The sequence below is a fragment of the Perna viridis genome, chromosome 13, assembly GCF_037379345.1.
Source record: "Perna viridis isolate PV_CMFRI_1.1 ecotype Kerala chromosome 13, ASM3737934v1, whole genome shotgun sequence".
Lineage (NCBI taxonomy): Eukaryota > Metazoa > Mollusca > Bivalvia > Mytilida > Mytilidae > Perna > Perna viridis.
Genome location: NC_142457.1, coordinates 2,241,908 through 2,266,483, shown reverse-complemented (window position 1 = coordinate 2,266,483; position 24,576 = coordinate 2,241,908). Strand labels below are relative to the sequence as shown.

The 24,576-nt window shown below is 35.8% G+C and overlaps 2 protein-coding genes across 2 annotated transcripts in view; one reads left to right on the top strand and one right to left on the bottom strand.

The window, feature by feature from the left end:
- The window catches only part of LOC148599209 (uncharacterized), a 29,765-nt gene extending 13,915 nt beyond the window's left edge, over positions 1-15,850 (top strand). Inside the window, exons 7-19 of the mRNA XM_088559108.1 lie at positions 421-483; positions 1,294-1,563; positions 1,940-1,999; positions 2,558-2,782; positions 5,693-5,719; positions 5,990-6,181; positions 6,978-7,175; positions 7,645-7,806; positions 9,069-11,669; positions 12,343-12,704; positions 13,446-13,548; positions 14,322-14,398; positions 15,582-15,850. Of these exons, the coding sequence (XP_088415234.1) occupies positions 421-483; positions 1,294-1,563; positions 1,940-1,999; positions 2,558-2,782; positions 5,693-5,719; positions 5,990-6,181; positions 6,978-7,175; positions 7,645-7,806; positions 9,069-11,669; positions 12,343-12,704; positions 13,446-13,548; positions 14,322-14,398; positions 15,582-15,632 (4,391 nt within the window). The 3' untranslated portion in view covers positions 15,633-15,850. The remainder of the gene's footprint in view (positions 1-420; positions 484-1,293; positions 1,564-1,939; positions 2,000-2,557; positions 2,783-5,692; positions 5,720-5,989; positions 6,182-6,977; positions 7,176-7,644; positions 7,807-9,068; positions 11,670-12,342; positions 12,705-13,445; positions 13,549-14,321; positions 14,399-15,581) is intronic.
- A 1,932-nt stretch (positions 15,851-17,782) lies between these two features.
- Positions 17,783-23,872, bottom strand: LOC148599208 (uncharacterized). Its single transcript, XM_088559142.1, has 10 exons — positions 23,746-23,872; positions 22,694-22,963; positions 22,124-22,300; positions 21,425-21,589; positions 20,491-20,674; positions 19,887-20,107; positions 19,479-19,535; positions 19,038-19,136; positions 18,287-18,567; positions 17,783-17,846 (listed from the first exon to the last, which is right to left on the bottom strand). The coding sequence occupies exons 1-9, from the start codon at positions 23,843-23,845 to the stop codon at positions 18,293-18,295; spliced, it is 1,548 nt and encodes a 515-aa protein (XP_088415268.1). The 5' UTR covers positions 23,846-23,872; the 3' UTR covers positions 17,783-17,846; positions 18,287-18,292.
- Positions 23,873-24,576: the final 704 nt, after the last annotated feature.

Sequence of the window (24,576 nt, the reverse complement as noted above, 5' to 3'; positions counted from 1 at the left end):
TTTTGTTTTTTTTGGTGACCGGAAGCACACATATTATTATTTTTTGGGCCTTAGTGGAATATTGCAGGTGTCAAAATCTATGAAGATAGTCAAATTCTTAGCTTAAAAAAACTGCTCACAAAAGAACCAAAATGTATACACTGTTTATTTTTTAGATCTGTATACACTTGGGTAAATTAAGGTTCGCATACAACATACGAGAATTGAACATCAAATTCTTATTGTACATTTGAACATATATGTTAAGTACATTTATTAGCAATTAAGGCACGTTAAGCACTCGTAAGACATACGTACACGCAAACAAAGCTTGAGAGAACTGCTAAAATTCAAGAACTAACCGGATTTTTGTCGTTTAAGGACAAGTATCTACTAAATTTTAATTTGTGTTTTTTTCAAGGATTAAACACTTTTTTTCAGTGATAACTACAACTCAGCCAGCACCGACGACCACTCCACCGCTTCCACCAGTTCTACCGCCAAGTAAGATATCTTTTGATAGTCATTTTAGAAAGATAGTCTACCTTATCAAACAAACAAAAAAAAAATAAAAATAAAAAAAAAAAATAAATAAGTCACAAATAGACATTTATGTGCAAAAGCTATATGTAGGTATATGTGAAACGGTTTTAAGCTCGAGCAATAAAAGCTATAACCAATCACTTACAGCTTATTTAAAAAAAAATGAAATTTTTCCCCTACAAGACAATTTCAGTGAAATTAAAGAACAAATTTGAAATTCATTTATAGGTACAAACACAAATGATGAATGGCAATACGGGCCGTCTTTGGCCCAATCTCAAAAACTTGTATTTTGAGGTAATCTGGTATAAATAAAATCACTCTGGTATATAATGGCATTTTTAAGTCCTTTTAATTTTTTTCTCATTTCGGGACAAAGAAAAAAAAACATGAAAAACCTTCAATAATTGAGGATTTTTGAAAATATTTCATGAAAAAGTTCTACAAGTAAGGTATAGTTAATTTAGTTTGTGATTTAAATGTAAAATGAATAATTTTACTGTTGTTTAAAAATCATTTTTGTTTTTGTTTTGTTTTTGTTTTTTTTTGGGGGGGGGCAAAAACATGAAAAAAAACTACAAAAACTGAGGATTTCTGGACATATTTTATTAAAAAAAACAAGCAACGTATAGTGTATAATTGTAGTGATTTTGCTATTGCTATGAAGTGAATCATTCTATCATTTCAAAACAGGAATTAACTTACAGAATGTTTTAGGCTATTTAGATAAATTCTTTGAAAAGTTGTAAAGTTTTGTAATTATACTTTAAGTACCCGGCTGTGACGTCCCAGCCGAGATCATGTTCCTCACTCACGGATCGGAGAACATCAACGATTACAATTGGAATAAAAACAAGGATTTCCTCACCAACCTCGTTCGGAATCTGTTTGTTGGGCGCCAGGAGCACCACGTGGGATATGTAGTATACAGCACAAGTGTCGGTGACTCGATTGGTCTCGATCCGTACAAAGATTCGTTTGATCTGACCAATTTTGCTAATGGTCTGATCCATCCTGGAGACGGCGCAAATACTGCAATAGGTAAGAGACTGTTGTCATAGAAACGAATGGTTAGAATCTTATCGTGATTGCTAGGTTACGTTTATTCCTCTTAGAAAGTTATGATATAGTACTTTAGAGAAAGGTACCACGCTATACTTTAATTTTTTTGTCATTTTCGATCATTATTGATGTACATAGAAGTATGCTATTTCCATGAGAACATTAAATAGCTGTTATGTTATAAAGCACTGCGATATTTGTCAAAATCTAGGAAATTTGTAATATTAGACAAATAGATTACTACATGAAGCTGTAATTAAAAAAAAAAATACTAGTATATAAAATTACATATGTCCTTTAGTTCTTACAAACCGTACGAACTATTTGATCAATAATTGTTAATTTTCTTTCACAGGACTAAAGAAACTGAGACAAGTATTCAATACTCAGGGGAGAACTAATGCACCTAGAATAGGTACAGTACAATTCTAAAATTCTGTTAGCTTGAATCAACGCAAAATGTATGATCAAACTGGTTAAATAAATCAGGAAAGTATGTGATTACACCATTATTATACCATTAGCTCTGTGAGAGGAATGTAGTGATCATGGTGTCCGTCCGTTCGTTTGTTCGTTCATAACCTTTTCGAACCTACTTTTCACAACCACTAAGTCTTGATAATTGACAAAAGTTTTACATAGTAACGCAATATTGGATAATACGGTTTTAGACTGAAGCAAAACAAACTTTGAGTTTGACAACTTTATGTATATTTTGAGGACATGTTTGTTCGGGTGGAGCCCCGGAGGACTTTTTAGGGACCTTTGCTCACAATTGTTTGCGTTAGGGTTGAAAGCTCACATTTTGGTTAGTAAGAAACAAACAAATATATTTTGAATATTTTATGATTTACTTTTGAAATAAAGTGACCTATCTTTTTGATCGGGCATTCTAACTTAAGGTTTCGATCTCTTACACTGAGGTTACACCTGCCTCACATTCATGACATTTTCCCTATATTTTGTCATATAGGTATTGTTATCACTGACCAAACATCAACTGATACAGAAGCTACCAAGAGGGAAGCAGAACAAGCCAAGAATGATGGCATTCATTTGTTATCGGTTGGCATTGGCAACGGTATCAACCCACGTGAGTTGCAGACGTTATCGTCTGGTGAGCGGTTCATCAGCCGAGTCAGTTCCTTTGATGGTCTGGAGGCACTGATGCCACAAGTTAGACAACTGATATGTGAAGGTATGTAATTATGTGGCTTTATGTGTGAATGTTTGTGGTGTGATATGTGAAGGTATGTAATTATGTGGCTATATGTGTGAATGTTTGTGGTGTGATATGTGAAGTATGTAATCATGTGGCTATATGTGTGAATGTTTGTGGTGCGATATGTGAAGGTATGTAATTATGTGGCTTTATGTGTGAATGTTTGTGGTGCGATATGTGAAGGTATGTAATTATGTGGCTATATGTGTGAATGTTTGTGGTGTGATATGTGAAGGTATGTAATTATGTGGCTATATGTGTGAATGTTTGTGGTGTGATATGTGAAGGTATGTAATTATGTGGCTATATTTGTGAATGTTTGTGGTGTGATATGTGAAGGTGCGTCAAATACATTCTTATAATCATAATCTGATGAATTTATCGACTGCCCTTAGTAGATTTATTAGTATTATTTTCAATTGTTATGTGCTGTTTAATTTGAGCATTATCTTCACAGACAGAGATATTCGATCCCTAACTGCATCCCTACGTAAACAACTAAGTCTAGTTACTGCACTACATGTACATCGAATCTTACCTATTTAGTGCCTGACGCTACTATTCCAAATCCAGTCCACTGGAATTGTAGTGACCGATTATGTTTATAATGCTAGTGATTTTGATGGTATTGCCATTCTTTAATATGACCTGAACTTGCTTTCAGTAAGTGCGAGCGTTCTTTCATTGGATATTTCATTTTGTCTATATGGTGTATGTTGAGGTATTCCATCGAGATTATTGGATTATTGAGTGAATTTTATGGCGTGTTTGTCTGTGGTTTCAGATCGTTTTATCAATTTAGATCGAAGATCAGAATTGATATAGCAGTCGCCAGAGCTTTTGAATTTGTAAAGCCTGATAGCATCTGCAATTATCTTACACTACCACAGGAAAATAGTCCCGTTGGCATACCCTGTTAAGATTCAAATGCAGAAAGGTCACCTTTGTAGGTATTTCTAATATATCAAATTCAACTCTGTGTTATTTACGGCTATAAACAAACCCAAGAAACATCTTTTACTGCGAACTAAATATGCTAATTACTATGGTTTGAATTAACAACCATTCAAGTGAAAATAGTTTACCTCTAACCTCTTATCAGTACATGTTTATGCATTTACTCGACTAAACCAGTCGTTCAGTGTCGATAATCAAAGTTGCCTATTTATTTTTAGACGCATAATAAATAATTTGATGTTAAGATATAAATGAAACCCAGCGGGATTATAAATTGTTATCAAATATAGAATTGAAATATAAAAAGGAATGCTGAGTACTAGTTGGAATAGCTGTCCTCAAATATTTCATGCAGGCCCTGGCGGTTAAAAGAGTAGTAGGTTCCGATCAAGAAACTTGTATAAAAAAGGGTTTCACGGTATTATTTTCCGCTCATATTTTGGCAATTTTTTAAAAGGGGAATAGCATATACACGTAACCCCCGAAACCATCCTCACGTATCACCCATGCACTATATCGTGTATTTTCATTACGGTAACCGCATCGGACATCAGTAGTCCGGAGTTGACAAATAAAAATGAAACTATGCATAGACGATAGCATAGGAATTCCGATAATGCATTTCCCGGAAATTGTGTCATTATTTTGGCTGGTGTTATTGTTTTTTCTTAATAATTCTAAATCTATTTGTCTATTTTTGCCATGTGTATGTTATTATCATAAAGCTGTAGGTGCATGGCTACTGTTCCTGTTCTAGGCACAATTGTTTAAATTATATTCCAAGACTTTATTGTTTACGAGTATGTAAATACACGTGTCTTTGGAACTATGAGTCTAAAAAATAAGCGCTTTTTCATGACACATAGGTGTCTATGGAATAACTAGTAGCACTTGAGCTATAAAACTTACCAACTGAGATATGTAGCTAGTTGAGGGGATCATGTGTCTAAGAATATGATTTATTTCAATGATTGTGGCTTAAGTTTGAATGATTTAACAGACATTATGAATTTTGGTGTATGTGTGTGTGTGTGTGTGTGTGTGTGTGTTTTAATGTCCTTCGTCATCAGAATAGTGAATTTAAAAATAAAACGAAGAGTTCAATATTAACCATTTATAACATCAAGCTTGTGTTGAGATACGTTCGAGTTCGATCCCCGTACTTTCCTTTTATTCTATATTTTTGCACTTTGACGATTATTTGAGACGTCAAAATTCAAACGATCGATATAAATTGATTCAGAACATGATTATTTTGATTTGACCTAATATCAATTGGGTATGGTTTAGGCCTTATTAAATTAGTTCAACTACACGGCAGATTCCATGCGTGTGTCCACAGACAGGAGATGTTGGGCATTAATGTGTCTTTGTGTCATTCTGTTACTTTTTAGTTTGATTTTGAAGAATTTTCATCGTTCTGTTACCGTGGGTTGTATTACTTTTGTTGTCGGGGCCTTCCAGGGCTTATTCGATTTCACAAAAAGTCGTAAGTGTAAAGTTGATCGTAAGTAATGACGTCACAACCTAAAATATCATTGTGATGTCATAATTCACGATCAATTTCACACTTCCGACTTTTTGTGAAATCGACGCCTGCAGCCCTTTTCACAAAAAATCGTAAGAGTAAAATTAGTCGTAAGTTGTGACGTCACAATACTTAACGCTATTATGACATCGTAACTTACGACTAAAATTTTACACTTAAGATTTTTTGTGAAAAGGACCGCTGGAACTTGGTACAATACAAGTTATTTTCTGCTTTTCAGGATGTTTGGAAAAAAATATTAAAGTACGAATATCCAAGACCACTCCTATAATGGTATTATTGCTTTTGTCTAAATTCATTTTTTTTTAATCGAATGTTAAACTGTAGGTTATATTTACAAGAACATGTTAGATAAATATTTTTTTATATTTTTGTTTCAGTTATTACAAGACCAACAGATTTTACAGGTAACTACATGTATAATCACATATGAATGATTAAGTTAGAATTTAATACCATGTCTGAACAAATGTTTTGTTTAAAAGTCTCACAGAAAACTTGGTCATGGAATGAAAAATTCAATTTCAGCATGTAGTAATAAAACTTACAAGTTACACCAAGAGCCTTGGAAATGTATCTTGTGTCATTTATCCAATACTCAGACAGAAAGATAAAAAGTCTTGATGTATTCAGAGACATTGACGACTGACATACCAGTACATTCTTTTTAATTTCAGAGCTATGTTCAGGATGTCTGGTAGACAAGGGTTCTGGATTCAACCCCTACCCCGGAGACTGTACTAAGTACGTCCAGTGCTGGAAGGAGCAAAATAGAGTAATGGGAGCCATAAAATCGTGTGCCTTTGGACAGTTCTGGGACAGGAATGCTATGGCCTGTAAACCTTCTCTCAATGTTCAGTGTCCTGCCGGTGAGATTTGGTTCTATCCAGGGGCAGATCCAGGATTTTAGATTGGGGTGGGAGGGCGCGCAGTTAAAATTTCGCCGAGCGGAGAGAGGCGAAAATATTTTTGAGGTTAAATTTTTGAAATATTCTTCTAGAGGGGGTGCAATGTAGATATCGTTTGTGATAAAATTAGCGAGAAATTAAAGTTTCAACCTAAAACCGCCTAAATCTACCCCTGACAACCCATGTTTGGCAAATTATAGGGAGGGGCGCACGCCCGCCACGCCCCCGCCTGAATCCGCCCCTGCTATACTTGTACAATAACATGAATCGTAGGCTTTGCTTTGCTTTTTTGTGTTGATGGGTGATGACGCGACCAACGGGGATAAGCGAGACTTCCTAGATAATGCACCACACTGCATCTGCCTTAAAAGTTCAAACAATCACTTCGGAATTACGAATTACACGCGCCATTTCCGACAGAACGATTGTAGCCATGCTTCAGCATTATAGTACGTCGTTGACACCCCGTCCCCACTTAACTCTTGGTGCAAAGGAAATTTGTTTTGCTCTTTGAATCTGCTGATGGACATGATGACTATAACCCATCAAACAAATTCTAAAAAGAAAATAAAAGGCCACGCAAAACAAAAGATTTAAGAATCGATGAAAATAAAACCTATGATGATCACTGGATATTTTTTTGTCTATAACCTTTAACCATAAACTTAAATTTAAAATTTTTCATGTATGGGAACTATACGGTACGTGATGGTTTCCCAATCTTTTTATATTGTTATAATTTTGAAAATTCTTTCAGACAAATGTCGACATTCACCTGACGGGTTTACGTATGGTATGCCAGGCCAGGGATGCAGATCGTACTGGTTGTGTGTTAATGGCCACAGCGTTGGCTCTTGTTGTGCTACTGGTACCTACTACGTTGAAGGAATGGGTTGTATGAGAGGCATGGCATGCAAGCAACCATGTCCACCAGATGGCGGTATTCTCGTAACACGTAAGAATGTCTTTTTTTTTAATAAAACAGGAGTTCCTTTGAAGTTGGACCAGTCAACTGTTTCAGGAATAATTTTCCTCAAATACATTGTAATAAGGGACTTTCAGGTTTAGATGTAACTATAAATATTGTAATTGCTAAAAAACCTACTTAAATTAGAAAAGATAATGTTTCTTCTTTGTTTACACACATTTCATTAATAAGAATCTGAAAGCAAAAACAAAAAGGACAAAATAAAGAGGAATAGAATAAATTCATGTTATACTGAAACTGTGATTGAATTGAGTCTTATCACGTGATGCAATTGTATGTTGAATTTTTTACTTTGGGACGAGCATGCTTAATATACACTTCCGTGAGGATAATTCTTTTGTTCTACCCAAAGCTCTATCTTAATTGCGGAAGTAGATCTCACCCACAGTCCCACAGTTAACACGAAAGGGACTAATAAAAATGTTGTGTTTTACAGCCGACTGTAGCAAAGATGAACATTGGGACCAACGATACTACATTGAGAATGTTCCTCAATACGGTAAAGTTGTCCGTCCTTGTTCACCAGGCACAGTGTATTCCAAAAGATATTGCGCCTGTATTGTCAATGAAAATGGTCTTTTCCCGATTCTCCCTGGAGGTAAGTTGTATCAAGTGGTAGTCTTTGTAAGAATCAGGCAGTGGATAAAACATGGTATGAAACACCGTTTTGAAAGTGTAAGTTGACTATTTGCACCATTAGAATAAAGATTTTCCATATCATTTTGGTAAATTGAGTTATAATTTCATTGAAATGCACTGACAATGAACATTTTAAGGGCAGATAACTCTGTCTAAAACCTCATTTTTCTGACCTTCTATTGAAAAATTTATGAACAAATCCGGCGATGCAGAGATCATATAGTGGTATTTTCAATTAGAGAAATCATCTTTGAGTGAAATCAGATCGTGGGATTTTGACATGCATGTTTTTATTTTTTTGCCATGCATGTTTCTATTTTTTTGCCATTTTGCCTGATTCTTTGAAGACACATTTAAGTAGCAGTCTTCATCAGACAGCAAATCAGACAGAAGGTGATTCATTCATGTCAAAAACCCACCGTACTCACTTTTACTTTTTGTTCAGAAAACATTTTTGATTACAATGATCAGACTTAGCTTTTTACTTAGTCCTTGTGCTTTGAGATAAAAATCATATACATGTAGATTGTACATGTAATTGGTACTTTGCAAGAGTTATCGTTCTTTATTTAATTTGATTTGGTTGATTTTAGTGCGAGATGAATGAATGTTTTCCTCAAAAGTGCAGATCTGAATACGGAAATGAATTTACCATTGACAGTGTCTGATTTTTATACGAACTGTACTTAACTACTGTTCTACGGTTTATTTTAAGGAACCATGAATATTTACTTGGTGTATGCAATGTTAGCTTCAAATTTTGAGACTGAGAGGGAATATGACTGTCCACGTTGTTTAACTATTAACATTGATATTGATATATCTAAATTAAATGGGGTCCTTTCAATGTTTAGGTATGTCCATGGGCTTTTTACTGTTCTACTGGTCTCTTTATCTGTCAAGCATTGGCTCTGTTTTCCCCTCACTGATGATGTCAATAATAACGATTAAACATTCCATGACATGATCAAGATGAAATGACTATATAAACCATTACAATATTGGCTTCTTGTGGTTTCAAAATAAACATGGGATTTTTGAATGCACTGCATCAAAGAGTCTGCAACCTACGGATTGGTATACCTGATGACAAAGGTGTGTATCGGAGAGCTGCACTGTCCTTGAAATATGGGTGTTAGAAAAAATTTATATTGATAAAGAGAAGCATGAAAATATTTTGTTTGCTGTATTGTAATTAGCTTGTGGTATTCTTCATTGTAGACAAATGCAGAGTTGACGCTCACTTTAACTTCGATGTGGATTTGAAGGATAAATCCGGTGCCTTAGTTCCCACATCTTACATTGATGTACGACGAACTAGGTATGGAACGGCACACTTCTATGGTGGAAACAGCGAAATGAAACTATGGAAGGATCTCAATTTAGATTTCGGCAACCAGTTTGTCATCCGGTTTAAGTTCAAGCTCGACAGATGGACAGACCGTTTCGATTACGGGGGTGTCATTGTCGACATGGGTAAAGGTGGCGACGTTCAGTGGATGTATGACGTCGAATCTGGTTGGACTAGAAATATAACTGTCGGCGGCGGATGGGATATTCGAAACCTGGTGAAAATTTTCCGGACTTTAATCGACTCCAAGTCGGAAGCACAGATGCAGCAGAGTATGTGGAAGATAGCGAACTCAATTGACTTTAAAACTCTCCTATATCAGCTTGGATTTGTCCCCGATACCTCAAACGGCATGCAAATACTTCGGCTTTTGATCAACGGAAATGGCGCCAATTTCCTCAGACAGATAATCATGGCTTTGGAAAAACAAAATACCCCATTCAACATGAGACTCACGCTTCGAGAAATGTTGTCCAGACCGGAATTCCGGACGTGGATTATCCAGAACGTTGGTTCAGACAATATCGAAATTACCATGAGAAACTGGAAACGTTTCCTAGAATCGCTTCTCATTCCGGAGAGTGATTGGAAAACGGGACAAATCGAATGGATCACGCCTACAGACCAAATTGGTACCGGAACTATGTCTTCTATAGCAATTATCGCCGATCTCTGGCGCACCTTTGTTCACACTATGGGTATGGACGGACGAGACTGGCAAGACCTTCTTAAAATTACACTCGGTACTGGTATTATCGGAGATGGAGGACGTCTTGACATCGATTTTATTAACGAGATGAAGAATGTTCTCGGTAGTAACGATACTATTATGCGTAACTGGCACAATTTCCTTTCAGGCAAGAATATCAATCTCGTTTTTGATACATCTAACCCAATTGCAAAATGGTGGCAGAAATACTTCGGTGTTTCATCTAGTGTAAATGCGATTCCTGGAATCGATAACGCTCAGTCAGTAGGCATCATTGCTGATCTTTGGAGAAAGTTTGTCGAAGAGGCCAAACTACCGTTTGAAGAATTGGGTCCTAAATTGACATGGACATTGGGCGGACCTGATGCTACTGAAGATGACCTGTTTAAAGAAATTAAAGCCGTTCTTGGTGATAACAATACCAAACAGAAATGGCTTAACTTTATTACAGCCCATTATTCCAACGGAGGACCGGGACAGACTCATTCCAAACTATGGAAGCCAGGACCTAAAGGGGAACTATTCTGGAACCTCATTTTTGGACAAGGTGGGGGGAGTTCCCAGCCTGGAACAGGCGGAGAAGCATCAGTTGGTATTACCAAGCTTGCAGATCTTTGGAGAACTTTCATTACTCAAATGAATCTGAAGGGACCGCAATGGGATAAGCTCCTTACCTGGAGCCGAACGTTTAAACCTGGGTCCAAAATCGATGTCAAGGCTCTTTTGCATGAAATCAAATCGGTTCTAATGGGTAATGATAAGATCGACAGCGAATGGATGAAATTCCTGACAAACAATGGAATTGATGCGTCATGGTTTGTACGAGTCTTGTTTTCCGATCAAGGTGGACCATTCGATGAAAATTGGGTGTACTGGTATTTGTATCGGCACAAAGACTATACCGGAACTGGAAACACCACTGTTACACGCCCTACTGATAGAACAAAAATAATTAGATTGTGGAGGGATTTCATACGTCAGCTTAGACTGGGTCCGGAATGGAACGGAATGTTGGTTTGGACTTTAGGCAGTGGTAGTCAGGGAGGAGAGGGAGAATATATTGAATGGATATATGAAGTAATTGCATTGCTCGGCAATCCAACAATGAGAAATAATTGGATGAACTTTCTAAATGCAAACAACATAGGCAGCGAATGGATCAACTGGTTCCGTGTTATTTCCGGTGACACTGGAACAACGGGTACTACAGCAGACAATTCCGGACTCCCTTTTATAATGAATATTTGGACTAAGTTCATTGGTGGATTGAATTTGACAGGGAAAAACTGGGCAAAAATATTGATATGGAGTCTTGGTGGTGGTCGAACTGATCGATACATTGACTGGTCTAACGAAGTCGTTGGCGTTCTCCAAAACGCCACAATCCGTGACATGTGGTTCCGGTACCTCAATCAACATGATGTGGGCGGAGTCTGGCTAAACTGGTTCCGAATGATTCTGGATGTTGGTTCAAGTACATCGTCTTCCGGTGGTTGGTTATGGCACTATATTAGTTCCGGATTGTCAGTTCCTCTTGATATTCTTGCAAATCTCTGGATACAGTTCGTGTACGATAGAAATCTGGGTTATGGCCAGTGGGCCGATAGTTTATGGTGGACTCTTAATGTCATACCTGGTGCCCTTAATCAAGAGGAATATTTGCACCTGTTCAACGAAATGACGGTACTGATGATGGATGAATACATTAGAAATCAGTGGATAGCTTTCCTGCATGGACATGACATAACAGCTTCATGGGGCGGTGAGTAAGTTTAGTATTGCGTAAACCCGAATAACTAAATACAGTGTAGTTATATAATGTTCAATGGTGGTAAACTATGATTTATTTGCTGATCTGTCTCTTTCTTATTACCAAGCAAAAATCTTCAAATGTACTTATTAAAAACGAGCAATACTGGCATTAACCTCGTGAATCGTCATGGTGTATCCATCTGCACTATTTGAGTCGAACTATTCGTCATACCAAAGATTTCTTTTTTGTCAACCCTGATCGTCACATTTTATAAGTAATTTGATAACCGTTCGAATCCCGGTTGTTTCGACTTTCCTTTCAATTAGAAATATCAAGGAAGAAAAAAAAAATCTTTTTTGACAGCAATAAATGAAGTCAAATGTTGATTTTGTAATAAGGTTGCACAAATCAATCCATAAAATGAACTAGTTAGACATGCTTAAATTAATGTATGATCCTGATTGTTAATACTTCCACATCTGTACATAATACTTTCAAAACGAAAATATCGGGTTCTCGGTCTGAGACATTTATGGTTTCCTAATTACAGATGAAACGCGTGCAGACATGGTAAAAAGCAAAATACAAACGTTTTGTTTTTACTAATTAACATATTATTAAATAATATGAATTTTCAAATGATGGAGGAAAATCTGTTGTAAAAATTGCATTCTCTTTCAAGGAGGCATTGCAACAACTGGTGGCACATCATCCGAATCTTTGGACGCTATTTTAAATAGTCTTGGTGGTGGTGGCGGGACATCATCTTCCGGAAGTTATGGCTATGGCGGTAGCAGTTCCGGCGGGAGTGACTTTTTCTGGCCTGTTGAATGGGACTTTGATGGCGGTTTCTCTAGGAAGAAACGATCATTAAGGACAAGGTCAAAGAGAGCTGTCATTGACAAGATGGCTCACGTTGCTCTACTGTCAAATTGTAATAACAACAATGTCAAGCCGTCTGTTTCCGTCACCGCAAATGAGAAAAATGTCAAGCTGTCACTTACTGTTCAGGGTCGGAAGCCAACAGAGTTGGAAGTTCCGCTGGTTCGTATTTTACTAGATACACGTCTAACTCATAACGTGAAGCAAATATAAAAATCCCTGTTGAAAAACATACGGCGTTAAGAGTGTTTCGGTTTCATTTTTATTAACGTACGTACATGTACAGCAAGTAAATGATAAACTACGTAGTGGTTTAACATACCTTTCATTATGAAATACCTGTACCAAGTCAGGACCAATGCGGGTGTTTCCAACTTTATGGTTTTTACCGATATATTGCTATTTGATATACGGACTTTCCTTTTGACCATTCCTCTTGACTTACTGTCTAGATTTTATCACTTCGGTAATTCTGTTATAACCCTTCATTTGTAAACTTAATTTATGTGTCGTCTTATTCCGTTCATGTACAAAATAAGTCAAGACTTTTTTGCCATTTGATGTATGTCTCTAGTAACTTTGCTTTGTTTTTGTCACTTTGAATTTCGATCTAACATCATTCTATTAAAATTGATGGTATCAACTCCTTTTTGAACTTGTGATTTTGGTCATTTGAAGAGTGTACTTTAGACTTAGGCACACAAGTTAACTTAACAAGGACTTAACATTTCAAAATAGCCGTACTTTGTACTTAAAGTTTCTTGGAATATGGACTTTACCAAATAGCAATTTCACCCAAATATAGAGTGTACTTTGACTTGAAGGGGGAGGGAGTGATACCCCCAAAATTGGTTAAAATAGCTTGAACAGCCTATGTACATACTCTTGTGATTTTTTTTTCAGACGCAGGGATGGAACGAAGTAACAATGGCATACGATGGAAAGAACATGCACGGTTTGGTACAGAACTGGCAGGGAAAACAGCATAGAAAGACACCCCTCTCAGGTATAAATATATTATCTTACTACCTTTTATAGGTATAAATGTAAGTGTCAGTCTCTATAAGAATTAGGCAGTGGATGAATCGGGGTATTATGAAAAACACCATCAAACAAGATTTCCCATATCATTTCCGTAAATTGAGTTGTTATAGTTTCATTGAAATGCTCTGAAAATGAAAATTTCATGGGCAGATAACTCCTCATTTTTCTTACATTCTATTGAAAAAATTCTGTGCAAATCAATGAATGCAGATGTCAAATAATGATCTTTTGAAATAAAGAGAGAATCCTTTAGTGAAATTTTATGGTGAGATTGGTAGGTTTTCGACATGCATGTGTCTGAGTTTTCCCTTTGTGTCCGATTCTTACAAAAACTTTCACTTGTTAAAAGGATTGGTCCATGCGTTGTATGAGTGTAACTGTATATGACATGAACAGACGGATACTTACCCTACCTGTGGATTTGGTTTGTGCTCCATGAGCACAGTTTATTCATCTAGATTTTTTTTTACTTCATTGAATTATGAGCTTTGGATTTTGCTTTCAGAAACACCCTGTTTACAAATAGTCAGCCATACTGTATGAAGAATGGACAGACGTAATTCCCCTAAGTATCTAGATAGGGGTTATATGATATATCTGATTATAATTGACAATACCCTTCCGGTTTTTCGAGAAAAAAAGTTCGGACTCTTAAAGTCCATGGAAATGAATTTAAGCTCTAGATTGTATGCATAACACACCAAATTCATATTCATTTTTTAACTTTTCTTTTAGGATATATTGAACAAAGGCGAGGTTTAACTTTTGGAGCATGTGATAACTATCCAAGGTTCAAAGGTCAACTTGATGATGTAAGTTTAGATACAAGATTATGACACCAGGAGTAGCATACTGGTGCGCTGCAAATTATTGTATGTAGTTATATAATGTTGTCGTTATAACATTTACCATGCAGCATGTACATTAGTTATCTTCAGGCTTTGGTCTTCCCTTGATAGAGTGACCATTACTGGATGAAAAGTGTTTGGTAGTTGTCAGGACAAGGAGATTTAAACTTTTTAGTTAAAATGTTGCATGAAATCTTTGATGTCAAGTGCCCAGTTTACTACCTAAGATATTTCATCTAGAAGTAATGATAACTCTATTCCGTGAAGATTCTACTTGCTATAAGTCGTAAAGATGAGAAATCTTAGCACAGTGCACAGTTTCGCAATATTTAATATTTTACTATGCATTTTATATCATTATTTTTTTATAGACTAATTTGATGTTTTTTTTGTAATTCTGTAATGCCAGTAGATTAATATTTTACTCTGGTTGTTTTAGGATACAAGAGCGCAATTATTCACAATGCAATTTCCGTATGGGTGTGTCCACACTTCAACTAAAATCTAAAAATAGATCCGGGTAAAATTTCTCTAATCTAACGCAATGTTGCTAAAATACACCCATATAGCTTTTAAATTTTGAAATAAAAACCACCATGTCAGGTGGCGTTTCTGTCCGTAAATTAAGGTTAAAAAAAGGGAGATACTTTTTCAAACATCAATTTTTCAGTAGCCACCTAAGCTTTAAGTGCTCCATAAAATACACACATATGGGCTGCTAGCTTTCAATTTCGATACTTTTGGTTCCTTACTGTTCGTAAAATTTTTTCATGAAAATATCTTTTTTATTATCCACCAATCGTGAACGTTTCTGTATTTTCCACTGGGCTGCATGTTTGGGTAAAGGTCTGGATACCGAGGAGACATAATTGCCCTATTGTAACCTACAAGGAGGTAGACCTAGTGTAAGGGACACAACTCTTAAAAATCATTGGAACGTTTGAATTCGGTATTTTACATCAATGTCATGTAAGCATCAAAGTAACTGAGATTATTTTCTTTCTGTGTCAAATGAAAGCTTGATAGCCTTTGGTGAAATTGAATGATACAAACATATCACTGACCTCCATAAGCTTACAAATTTGTTCAGTTGTTACAGTCAAGTACCTTTGATGTTACTATATAATTTGTTTTTATTTTTCTTCAGATTATCGTATACAAATGTGTTCCAGAGTCTTTAAAGAGAGATTTAGTCTGAATCAACTTTATGATTGATAAACAGTAGAGAAAATTTCCCCATATCCCTGAAAAAAAAAAAAAAAACAACGCAGGGGACAGGCGTCTTAATTCTTGATCATGAATGTACTATAGTCACGTGATTTTTGACAATTGCTGTTATGCAGCCGCTAAAGAAAATGATCGTAAATCCATATCATTGTTAATTTATAATTTTTTACCAATAAAATTAGTTCGTAATTGGTCGTATTTGATTGGTTACTTCAGAAACCAGAGCTGCAATTAGTTTGTAGTAGAAGTGTAACTAAAGGGGCTTTCTCCAACTATCAAAAATGCAGCCCACTAGTTTATAATAACGAAAATAGTGATCTCGGGGATGCGGTTGCCTCGCTTCAACTCATTTTTGTTCTAGTGAAATCGAATATGTCACTATTTACTGCTTAGTAATCGCTTGACAAATGATGAATAAATAAGCATCAAATACTTCTAATTAACTCAAGACAATGATTTGAACATTCAAATTCTTCAATTGCCATGACGGCAAACTACTGCGACATTGACATCGCTAGACAGAAAATAGAAAGCGCGGGAAAACTTGTGTTCCTATATTAATATCACGATTAAGTACTTCTATACATAAGAATCGGTTGAATTATGAATAAGGTGTGGCACATGAAGGGAAAAAAAATGATTTTATTGCATTGTCCAAGTAATTATACCTCATAACCATCAAAGTTTGTAAACTTCGCCTTCGTAAAATATTGGTAGATCAAATCGAATTGAAATGCACCATGGAAAAATGGCAGGCAAGTTTTCCGATACGTAGTTATTACTGTTTATAGAGGAAAAGTTGCAGATGGTTCATGATTAGATGTATTGAATATAAGCAAAAACAAGAATAATGATGTTCCATCCATTGCCTTGCCTGATTCTTGTACAGAATGGTACTTAAATTATCTAGATGTGGCATCGCAGTAGCTTCACTTTCGGTCCAAATTGTAGAAATATGCAATATGAATTGTCAAATCATTGTGTAGAGTTAAGAAAATTGATGGTGATACCCGTCTTAATTCATTAGATTCATGGTTTGTCAAGTGATTGCTCAGCAGTAGTGATATCGTTTTTTTAAGTTAAAAAAAGACATCCTCAAACCTGGGATCACTTTTCCGTTATTATATACTAATGGGGCTGCATATTTGAGAGTGTGAGCAAGTTCCTACGGTGTTATCATTTATGACCCACTCCTACATGTATGGGCAATATAATACTTGTGCTACATGTAGTTACGTTCAATACGTGTAAAACAGATAACCACAATATGCGTTTTCACAAGTTATCATATTTGTGTCATTTTTTAATTGTGCTCATTGTGTATATGTCTGTTCGGATTGTTTTTAAATTTCAGGATAACGCTTGAACAGTGCATGGTTACTTTCGATTACAATTTGAGTTTACATTATTATTCAAATACGCCCATCTTGTGTGCACATTAAACTGACAGAACATGCCATTAGAATTGTCAAAATTGGTTGAATCCAGACAATCATTAAATTTGAACAGGAATATGAAGAGCATGGTACCTTGAAAAACACTACCGAGATGAAAATAGTCAACTCATGGCTACCAATGGGTATTCAATGAGTAATGAGGAAACCCTCACAATACAGGGCGAAGTAACGAAACAAGACATGGCACCGACGAATTTTAATTTGTCGTGTAAAGACGGGTAATTAAAGTTTCCATAATCAGTGTATTGAGTAACTAAGAGACCAGGTACGTGATAAATAGCTGGATTAATGAATTATGGCAAATTATATGTTCGCCAATTATCATGTTTATCACAAGCGCGCTTTAGAATAAATCTTTGAAAATCACAATTTTTATACTGGGGGAGAGGCTGGGATTTAAAAACAAATTTAGACATTCCAAATTTTGAGCAAAAAATTCTTTTACTCAGCCATGGACAGAATAAAATGTTTCATTAGACCTCCAATAACTAAATGTAGACAAAAAAAAAATAGAAAAAAATCGCCGCTTTTGCGAATTTTTTTTCTAACAATGGTCTGTGCCTTATGTTTTGACAACTTGCCAGGGAGTGTGACGTTTCTAGAATTCATTCAAACCTTAATTAGTATGTACCACCACTTCATGTCATATAAATAACGAAATAGGTTTACTAGTTTACATTTTTATTTAAAAAATCTCTGAACGTTCCCAGATCTTTTCAGGTTCAGTTCTGAAAAAAAAAATTAATATAAAAATATATTGCATGTGTATGTAATTGCTGGGACAACTGCCTAATAAAAACCTTTGATGTTAGTCTAATCAAGTTGCATTATTTCGGTTGCATTTTAATTCATTGGTTCAAGAATAGGTTGAGGTACATGCAATGTTGAAAGGGTTATAATTTCTTAGACAACTGTCCAGAGCTGTTATGAGATATTTAGCTTGTCCATAAAATACTTGTTGACAATCATAATCATAATAAAAGGACAGAGCTCATTCAAAGACTCTTGTCACATTTTGAAATGGTTAACAAAAGATATTTTAGTATGTAAATTGATAAATAAAAACACATTTTAAAATGCAATATCTATTTGTATCAAATCTGTGTAAAGAATTTGGTCAAACATACTATGACCCATGAATGATCACGTGATCATTTTACTATATTACCTGAAATCACATTCCTCGCTTTGCCGTTCCTGGTGTAGGTCTGTATTGATCTTCAGCATCAAAATCGTCATTCCCAACCTCTCGCAATTGCTCCAGGGCACGTTTAAGTTTCTCTATCAAATCACGTCTGACAGGAGATGGTGTGGTGCTTGGGAAACCATTATCATCCCAATCTTGGTCCATACTTCCGTCGTCGTCGTCCTCTTGATCCAGGCTGCCGTCGTCGTTTTCATCCTCAAAACTTCCGCTTCCATTATCTTGATCCATACTATCGTCATCACCTATAAGTAAAACACACTGAATGTTTAGTTGACCCGAAAAGTAATAAACCGCCGCAAAATACTAGAATAGAATACAAAAATGCCTGCCCGCTACCAATCAGTTAGAACAAAACTGAAATGCTAAACACCCCAGTTCAATTATATTCCTTTATACAACCAAGCAACCGTCCTATAAAATTGCATAAAAATCACCTAGTGGTTAAGCAGTTGCTTACGAGGGATACGTGTTTAGTGTGCTTACGATTTTCAACATAAGTTCAAATACAAAATTAAATGTATTATCCAACGTTTCCTATAGCGTCATCAAAATTCGTTCCGCGTTTAGGAGGAGCTGCGTTTACAACGAATGTTGACAAAATGAACGGACAGACAAACGCATCCAAAATGCCGCTGAACCCGGAAAAAAAGTTAAACACTACAACTGATTATGTATACAGAAGAACTATAGGGAACGAAGTTAATGAACACACCTTGATCCATAGCACGTTTGGCCGGAGGAACATCAATATCATTGTCATCTAGATTCAAACTATCGTCGTCCTCTATACTTCCGCTTCCATCATCGTTTTCTAACAATGAAACATTTTTTAAATTTGAGATGATCTGAAATCCTCATAAACAATCAAAGTTAAAAAAAAAATACAAGTTTCATTTGGACAATATTTAATATTCCTAAGTCCAGAATTTCAGGCTTCTGTATGTTTTGTTCAGTTTACATTTATGTTGCTGGAGTCCGCAAGGGCAATTATTTCGCTGTACCAGTATGTTTTGGGGCAAGCTACAGCCTGCCCTGTGGTGCGAGTTCATTGAAGACCCATGGGTATCCTTTAGGTAATATTTTCCATCCACTTGGGATTGTCCGACATGTTCACCATATCCCTTCTCGTTTAGTGAAGATTATGAACACTAACCTTTATACAAGTCCAACTTTTCAATTATGGCTCTGGCTGTTCTTAGCTTCTCATCAGCTGAAAATGTTAAGGAAAAAAATAATCCAGGAAAAATCTGCGCTATTGCCCAGCATTCCAATAGCACTGGGCTGGAAAAAGACCACGATATGCCATACCCAATATAGCAACATATCAAGTGAATGTTGCATTGTACTAGATGATGCAGAGAAAATTGTTACGAGATAACAGACAGCGTAAAAACGTTGGATACATGTAGTTCTAATAAAACCACTGTAACTCATCCATCCAAATACATGTATGACCAACAAAATACAAAAAGAAAACGGAAAAAACGAAAATGAGAGAAAAAAATGGACAAAGTGCACCGGTAGGGTAAGTAACAGACTTAACGTTTTACTTCATACTTACACATAAACTTTCCGAGGAATTGGAACAGGTCACTCTCTGAAGCATAGTCCAATACTGGTGTCAAGTGTTTCACCGATTCTTTGAATATACTGAATAATTTCCATGCCAGTGTTTTGACGAGTTTCTTAATAAGTAGGGATTTGCCTTGTTCCTTTCCTGAAGCTTTTTTCAGCAACCCCTTGAGAAGTCTATACAAGTGTCGGTAAAAGAGGTTTTTACGACTGTAAGTAGACAAAAAAAATATTCAAGTTAAAACGGCATGGTTACAGAATATTAACGTCAATCTCGGGGGTAAACCTAAGACAACAGAGTAAAGCGCCCCATTACTTGTATTCAAACCTATGAGCATACTCCGAAAGTCAGGTGAAGAGTCGGTAGCACACTCAATACTATCGATTGATATAGGATTAGTTTCTCCTATATTAGAATTAACACAATAGACCCGTAAAATATTTGAAAGGTTTTCATAGGAGATATCAATTTGATTTTTTGGCTGAGTAGTGCACCAAAAAGAAATTCCAGGACACAACTTCTGGACCACCATGCACTTGGTGTGAAATAAATCCAACAAACGTAGTTTCGGCAGGTTTATGTCTCTACTTACACTGGGGTATTGAGGATTTCTAGGCCGTTCTTGTAGTAGTCTAACACTTCTTGTGGGTCAGTACAGGTAAATACATTGTCATCCTGATTGGCAGCATCCTTGAACTTCGACTTCAAGTCCTCGAGGCTGGCAACGTCTTTGGAAAATACGTTCTGTTTCAACTCGCGAAGGAAACATCCAATACCTATAGATATTTGTATGTATATATATAAGAAAGGATATATTAGTAAAATAACCGCAAAGGCGAGGGACAATAAAGTAACAACAGCTTGAATATGATCATCAAGTCATATTTAATCAAATTGCATACAAGAATACACATATGTAGTAAATGTCTGAACCGATCCACTAAGAACTTCAAAATTGGTTCGGGTTGGACAGGTTTTCGGTTTACAAAGGTTAAAATACATTCGAACTGATTGAAAGAGACTTTTGAAAAAGTGACCTAGAAGTTCAGGATTACTGCAGATTTTGAGATACGTCATGGTTTAAAATACGGGTTTCACTTGTATTATGTGGCAGCTATAGAAGTAATTGAACAAAAAGAAATTCAGTAATAAAACTTGATCTGAGAATAGTTTCCCAACTAAACTGAAGTTTCAAAATTATAAGTGCATGTGCATGGGAAAAGTCTTATTGACTTCGGTAGTAACATCACAGCCAAATTTGCCACATATGATGATCATTTAGTGTTTGATTTTTATGATAAATATGATATTGATCATCTGATATTTGCACGATTATCATACGATTCACGTGTTAATTTTGGCTTGAAAACATGATCATATGTTCATGAAAAACATATTACATGTAGCATATGATAATCATATGTACACTGGAACTTGTCATATGGTGCTCGATACATATATTTAGATATGTGATGCAAACCATATAATTCTCCTGTGGCATATTTGCCTGTGTATGAAATACTTACTTTCGAATTCTTCTTCCTCCACAAATCCAAGTATATCATCATCGAATATCCTCTGTACAAAGCCATTCACACGATCTGTTAATCCCGGTAACTTCGCTAGCACTTGTTTCAAAGTTTCGGACACTATTCTGTTAATATATGGCCTTCCCTCCTTTTCCAAAACATCTAATTAATGAAGATTTATCAGCATTACTAACCCAAAGGGACTGAAGTTAATTATGTTCATACACGGATAACATAACTGGTGTAATACCAAAAAAGTTTACATATATATTGTGTATGCGAGGTTTGATGCTGTTTAAATTGATTATATATCATTCACAATAATAAGTTTCAGACCAAAACTGGAACTCCTCTAGACCACACAACCAGAAGTCACCATTACGGGCAACCGTCATCAGAAATCAACTTTTACATATCTCAATGCAAAAATTCACCTTCCTGCCCCCGGAACCCTCCCAAGGACGTAATCATTTCGGGACAAAAATCAATTTTCACATATCTTACTGAAGAAATCCCTCTTCTGCACTCCCCCTAACTTGCCCCGGACGGAATCATTTTCGGACATCCCCCCCCCAAAAAAAAATCAACTTTCACAGACTACACAGCAGAATTCCTCTTTTAGGGACACCCCTTCACAAGAAATCATTCACAGGGCCTCACTAATTTTATTATTATTTTTCTTAAATATATACTTACATAGGAGAATTTGGTTGAACTTTGTACCAGAGCATTTGTATCTTTGTTGTAGTAACTGGGTGACGAACTCTGTGTGGAACATTTTCTGTGCTTCACTTCTGTCCTTATCTTTGTTATTCCAGAAGCTCTCTAGCATAGGCTCATATGTTGCAAGGTCGAAGTTCATGTCATCCATAACTAATACCAGATGAACAAATTAAGCCAACATGAAGTGTAAATTCTTCACGAAATATGTAATGTCAGAGTATTCGTTAAGAATTGACCAGTTCGTGCTATTTCTGAACAGCCTGTATACTCACATATGGTAAATGGAACATTCTCATAAAAAATGGACGAACACTGTTGGAAGTTACGGGATAGTGTTTCATGTACAAGTATTTAGCGGTACAACTGACTACGGTTGCCGACATTCACTGGAAAGTTTGTGAAATGTGACACAATTTCGCATAAACGAAAAAAAAAAAATACCAGCAAATAAAACGCCATTAAACAAATAAGCATATTAAAATTCAAGTCGGTGTGATATGTCGGTGTGATATGCGACCAGATGAAATAACAATTATGACTTACCACTATCATCAAGAGGGAATCCTCTCAAGCTAGTTACTGTTTTGTCGAGCATTGGCCACCAGCAATCCTCCGTTGGTTTTGGTTTAGGCCTATCCTTGTCTTTTTTACCGTAACCCCGCCTTGGTTTTGTTTCTTCCGAACCTTCAATTTCATAGCCTTTGTCCAAATCATTGTCGGAACTGTCATCGTTGTCATCTATGTCCATGGAATTCGACACATCGTCGCCTTTGTCGTCCCAATTATCTCGAATAGGACGACTGCCATGAACAGCTACAAAATAAGTCACTTATGGGTTAGATCTGAACATAAAATATAGCATCGACATTCGATAAGATTTTTCTTAATTCAAAGCCAGTTTTGCCAAAACTTACAAAAGTGGAGGGGGTGTTGGATTGAACAAATAAAAAAAATTCCATTGTCATTCAATAAGTTCCTTTTAAAGTTCACGTGCGTGTCAAATAAACCTGGGTCCCATTTCATAAAACAGTCGTTTACAGAATACAATACAGGACATGGAAGTGTAAACGGTTACAGTGTCCCAAAATTTGGACATGTACATGTAAGAGTAATTGTTATAGAAATGATAATTTGGCGGTAAAATTCACCCTAGTTTTGCATTAAAAACATTTCTGGTAAAAATGTACTAAATATGATTACTCTCTTTTCACTACTTCACAGAACAATTTTAGAAATTAAGTATAGGTACTTTATTCAAAAAATAATTGAAAAAAAACAATTCGATCTGTTTTAGACTGGAATTTTCCAGCGGCTTATTTAATTGGAACATAACTATTTAACAGCTGGGATAAAACTGATGAACGTCAAAATATATTTTAAATACAATTACATTTGACCAAGTAACAACTCGACTTTCACGCATGAACACTTACTTTCAGTCAATCCAAAAAAAAGTTGAAAAAGATAGAATTATATTTTCTGTGATTCTATAAAAGGGAAAGCATCAGCGGGATTTAAGGAAACTGCTTACTGTAACGCAAAAAACATATGTTAACCATTTATAGGAAACAAGCAATACTAAACAGCTGACTTACCGACAAAGAGGAGAAATCCGACCAGCACTACAGATACCTTCATCCTGCAATCACGTATAAATGACTTCCTATTGAAGGAGAGATCTCTTCTTTTATACATTCCATTCTGTCCCGCGCACGGACCTCGTGCACAGGAATTGGCGCGAAGTTGGGTACGTGTATACTGAACAATGATTTCGGCCTATTTAAATCACTAATCATTTTAGGCCAAGCTAATATATTTTGTTGTTGCATTGGTATATTTGTTAAGTACATATACATGTATTAAAGCTGCATTAGCTGTCATTTTCGTAAATTTTTGGATCTGTTGAAATATACCTTAACTTTGAATTACTTCTACCAAATTGTACTTTTCCTGTATAATTTCATTTCATATCCACAAATAAAATGTGTTAAATACATGAAATTGGTGTCTATATATTTATGGTCTTGCAAGACAAAAAAATCGACCCGATAAATCCGTATGCATGTAACTTCTGGTGACCCTAATCCACGCATGTGCTGAAAGGGTCTCTTTTTTAAAACAAATCTGATTGCAATGCGAAATTGGTAATCAGTGGCAAGGAAGACCGACGGACGCAAGCCGTAAAAGACAAAAGTTCGAATACACAACCAAATGTGCCACATATGATAATCATATGGTGCTCGATTCGTATGATAATCATATGGTAATCATATGACAATTTTATGATATTTAACATATGATAGTCATATGATTATCATATGATTCTCATACGGTAATTTTGACTTAAAAACATATGACAATCATATGTTTGTGAAAAACACATGATTATCATATGATAATCATATGCATACCAAAACATATGATTA

Excerpts from the sequence above, each read along its gene's own strand:
- LOC148599208 (XM_088559142.1), bottom strand. The coding sequence starts at position 23,845 with ATGTATAAAAGAAGAGATCTCTCCTTCAATAGGAAGTCATTTATACGT. Across the intron at positions 22,964-23,745 it reads CGGATTTCTCCTCTTTGTCG|CTGTTCATGGCAGTCGTCCT; the intron begins GTAAGTCAGCTG and ends CTTATTTTGTAG. Across the intron at positions 20,675-21,424 it reads GGAGGAAGAAGAATTCGAAA|GTATTGGATGTTTCCTTCGC; the intron begins GTAAGTATTTCA and ends AAATATCTATAG.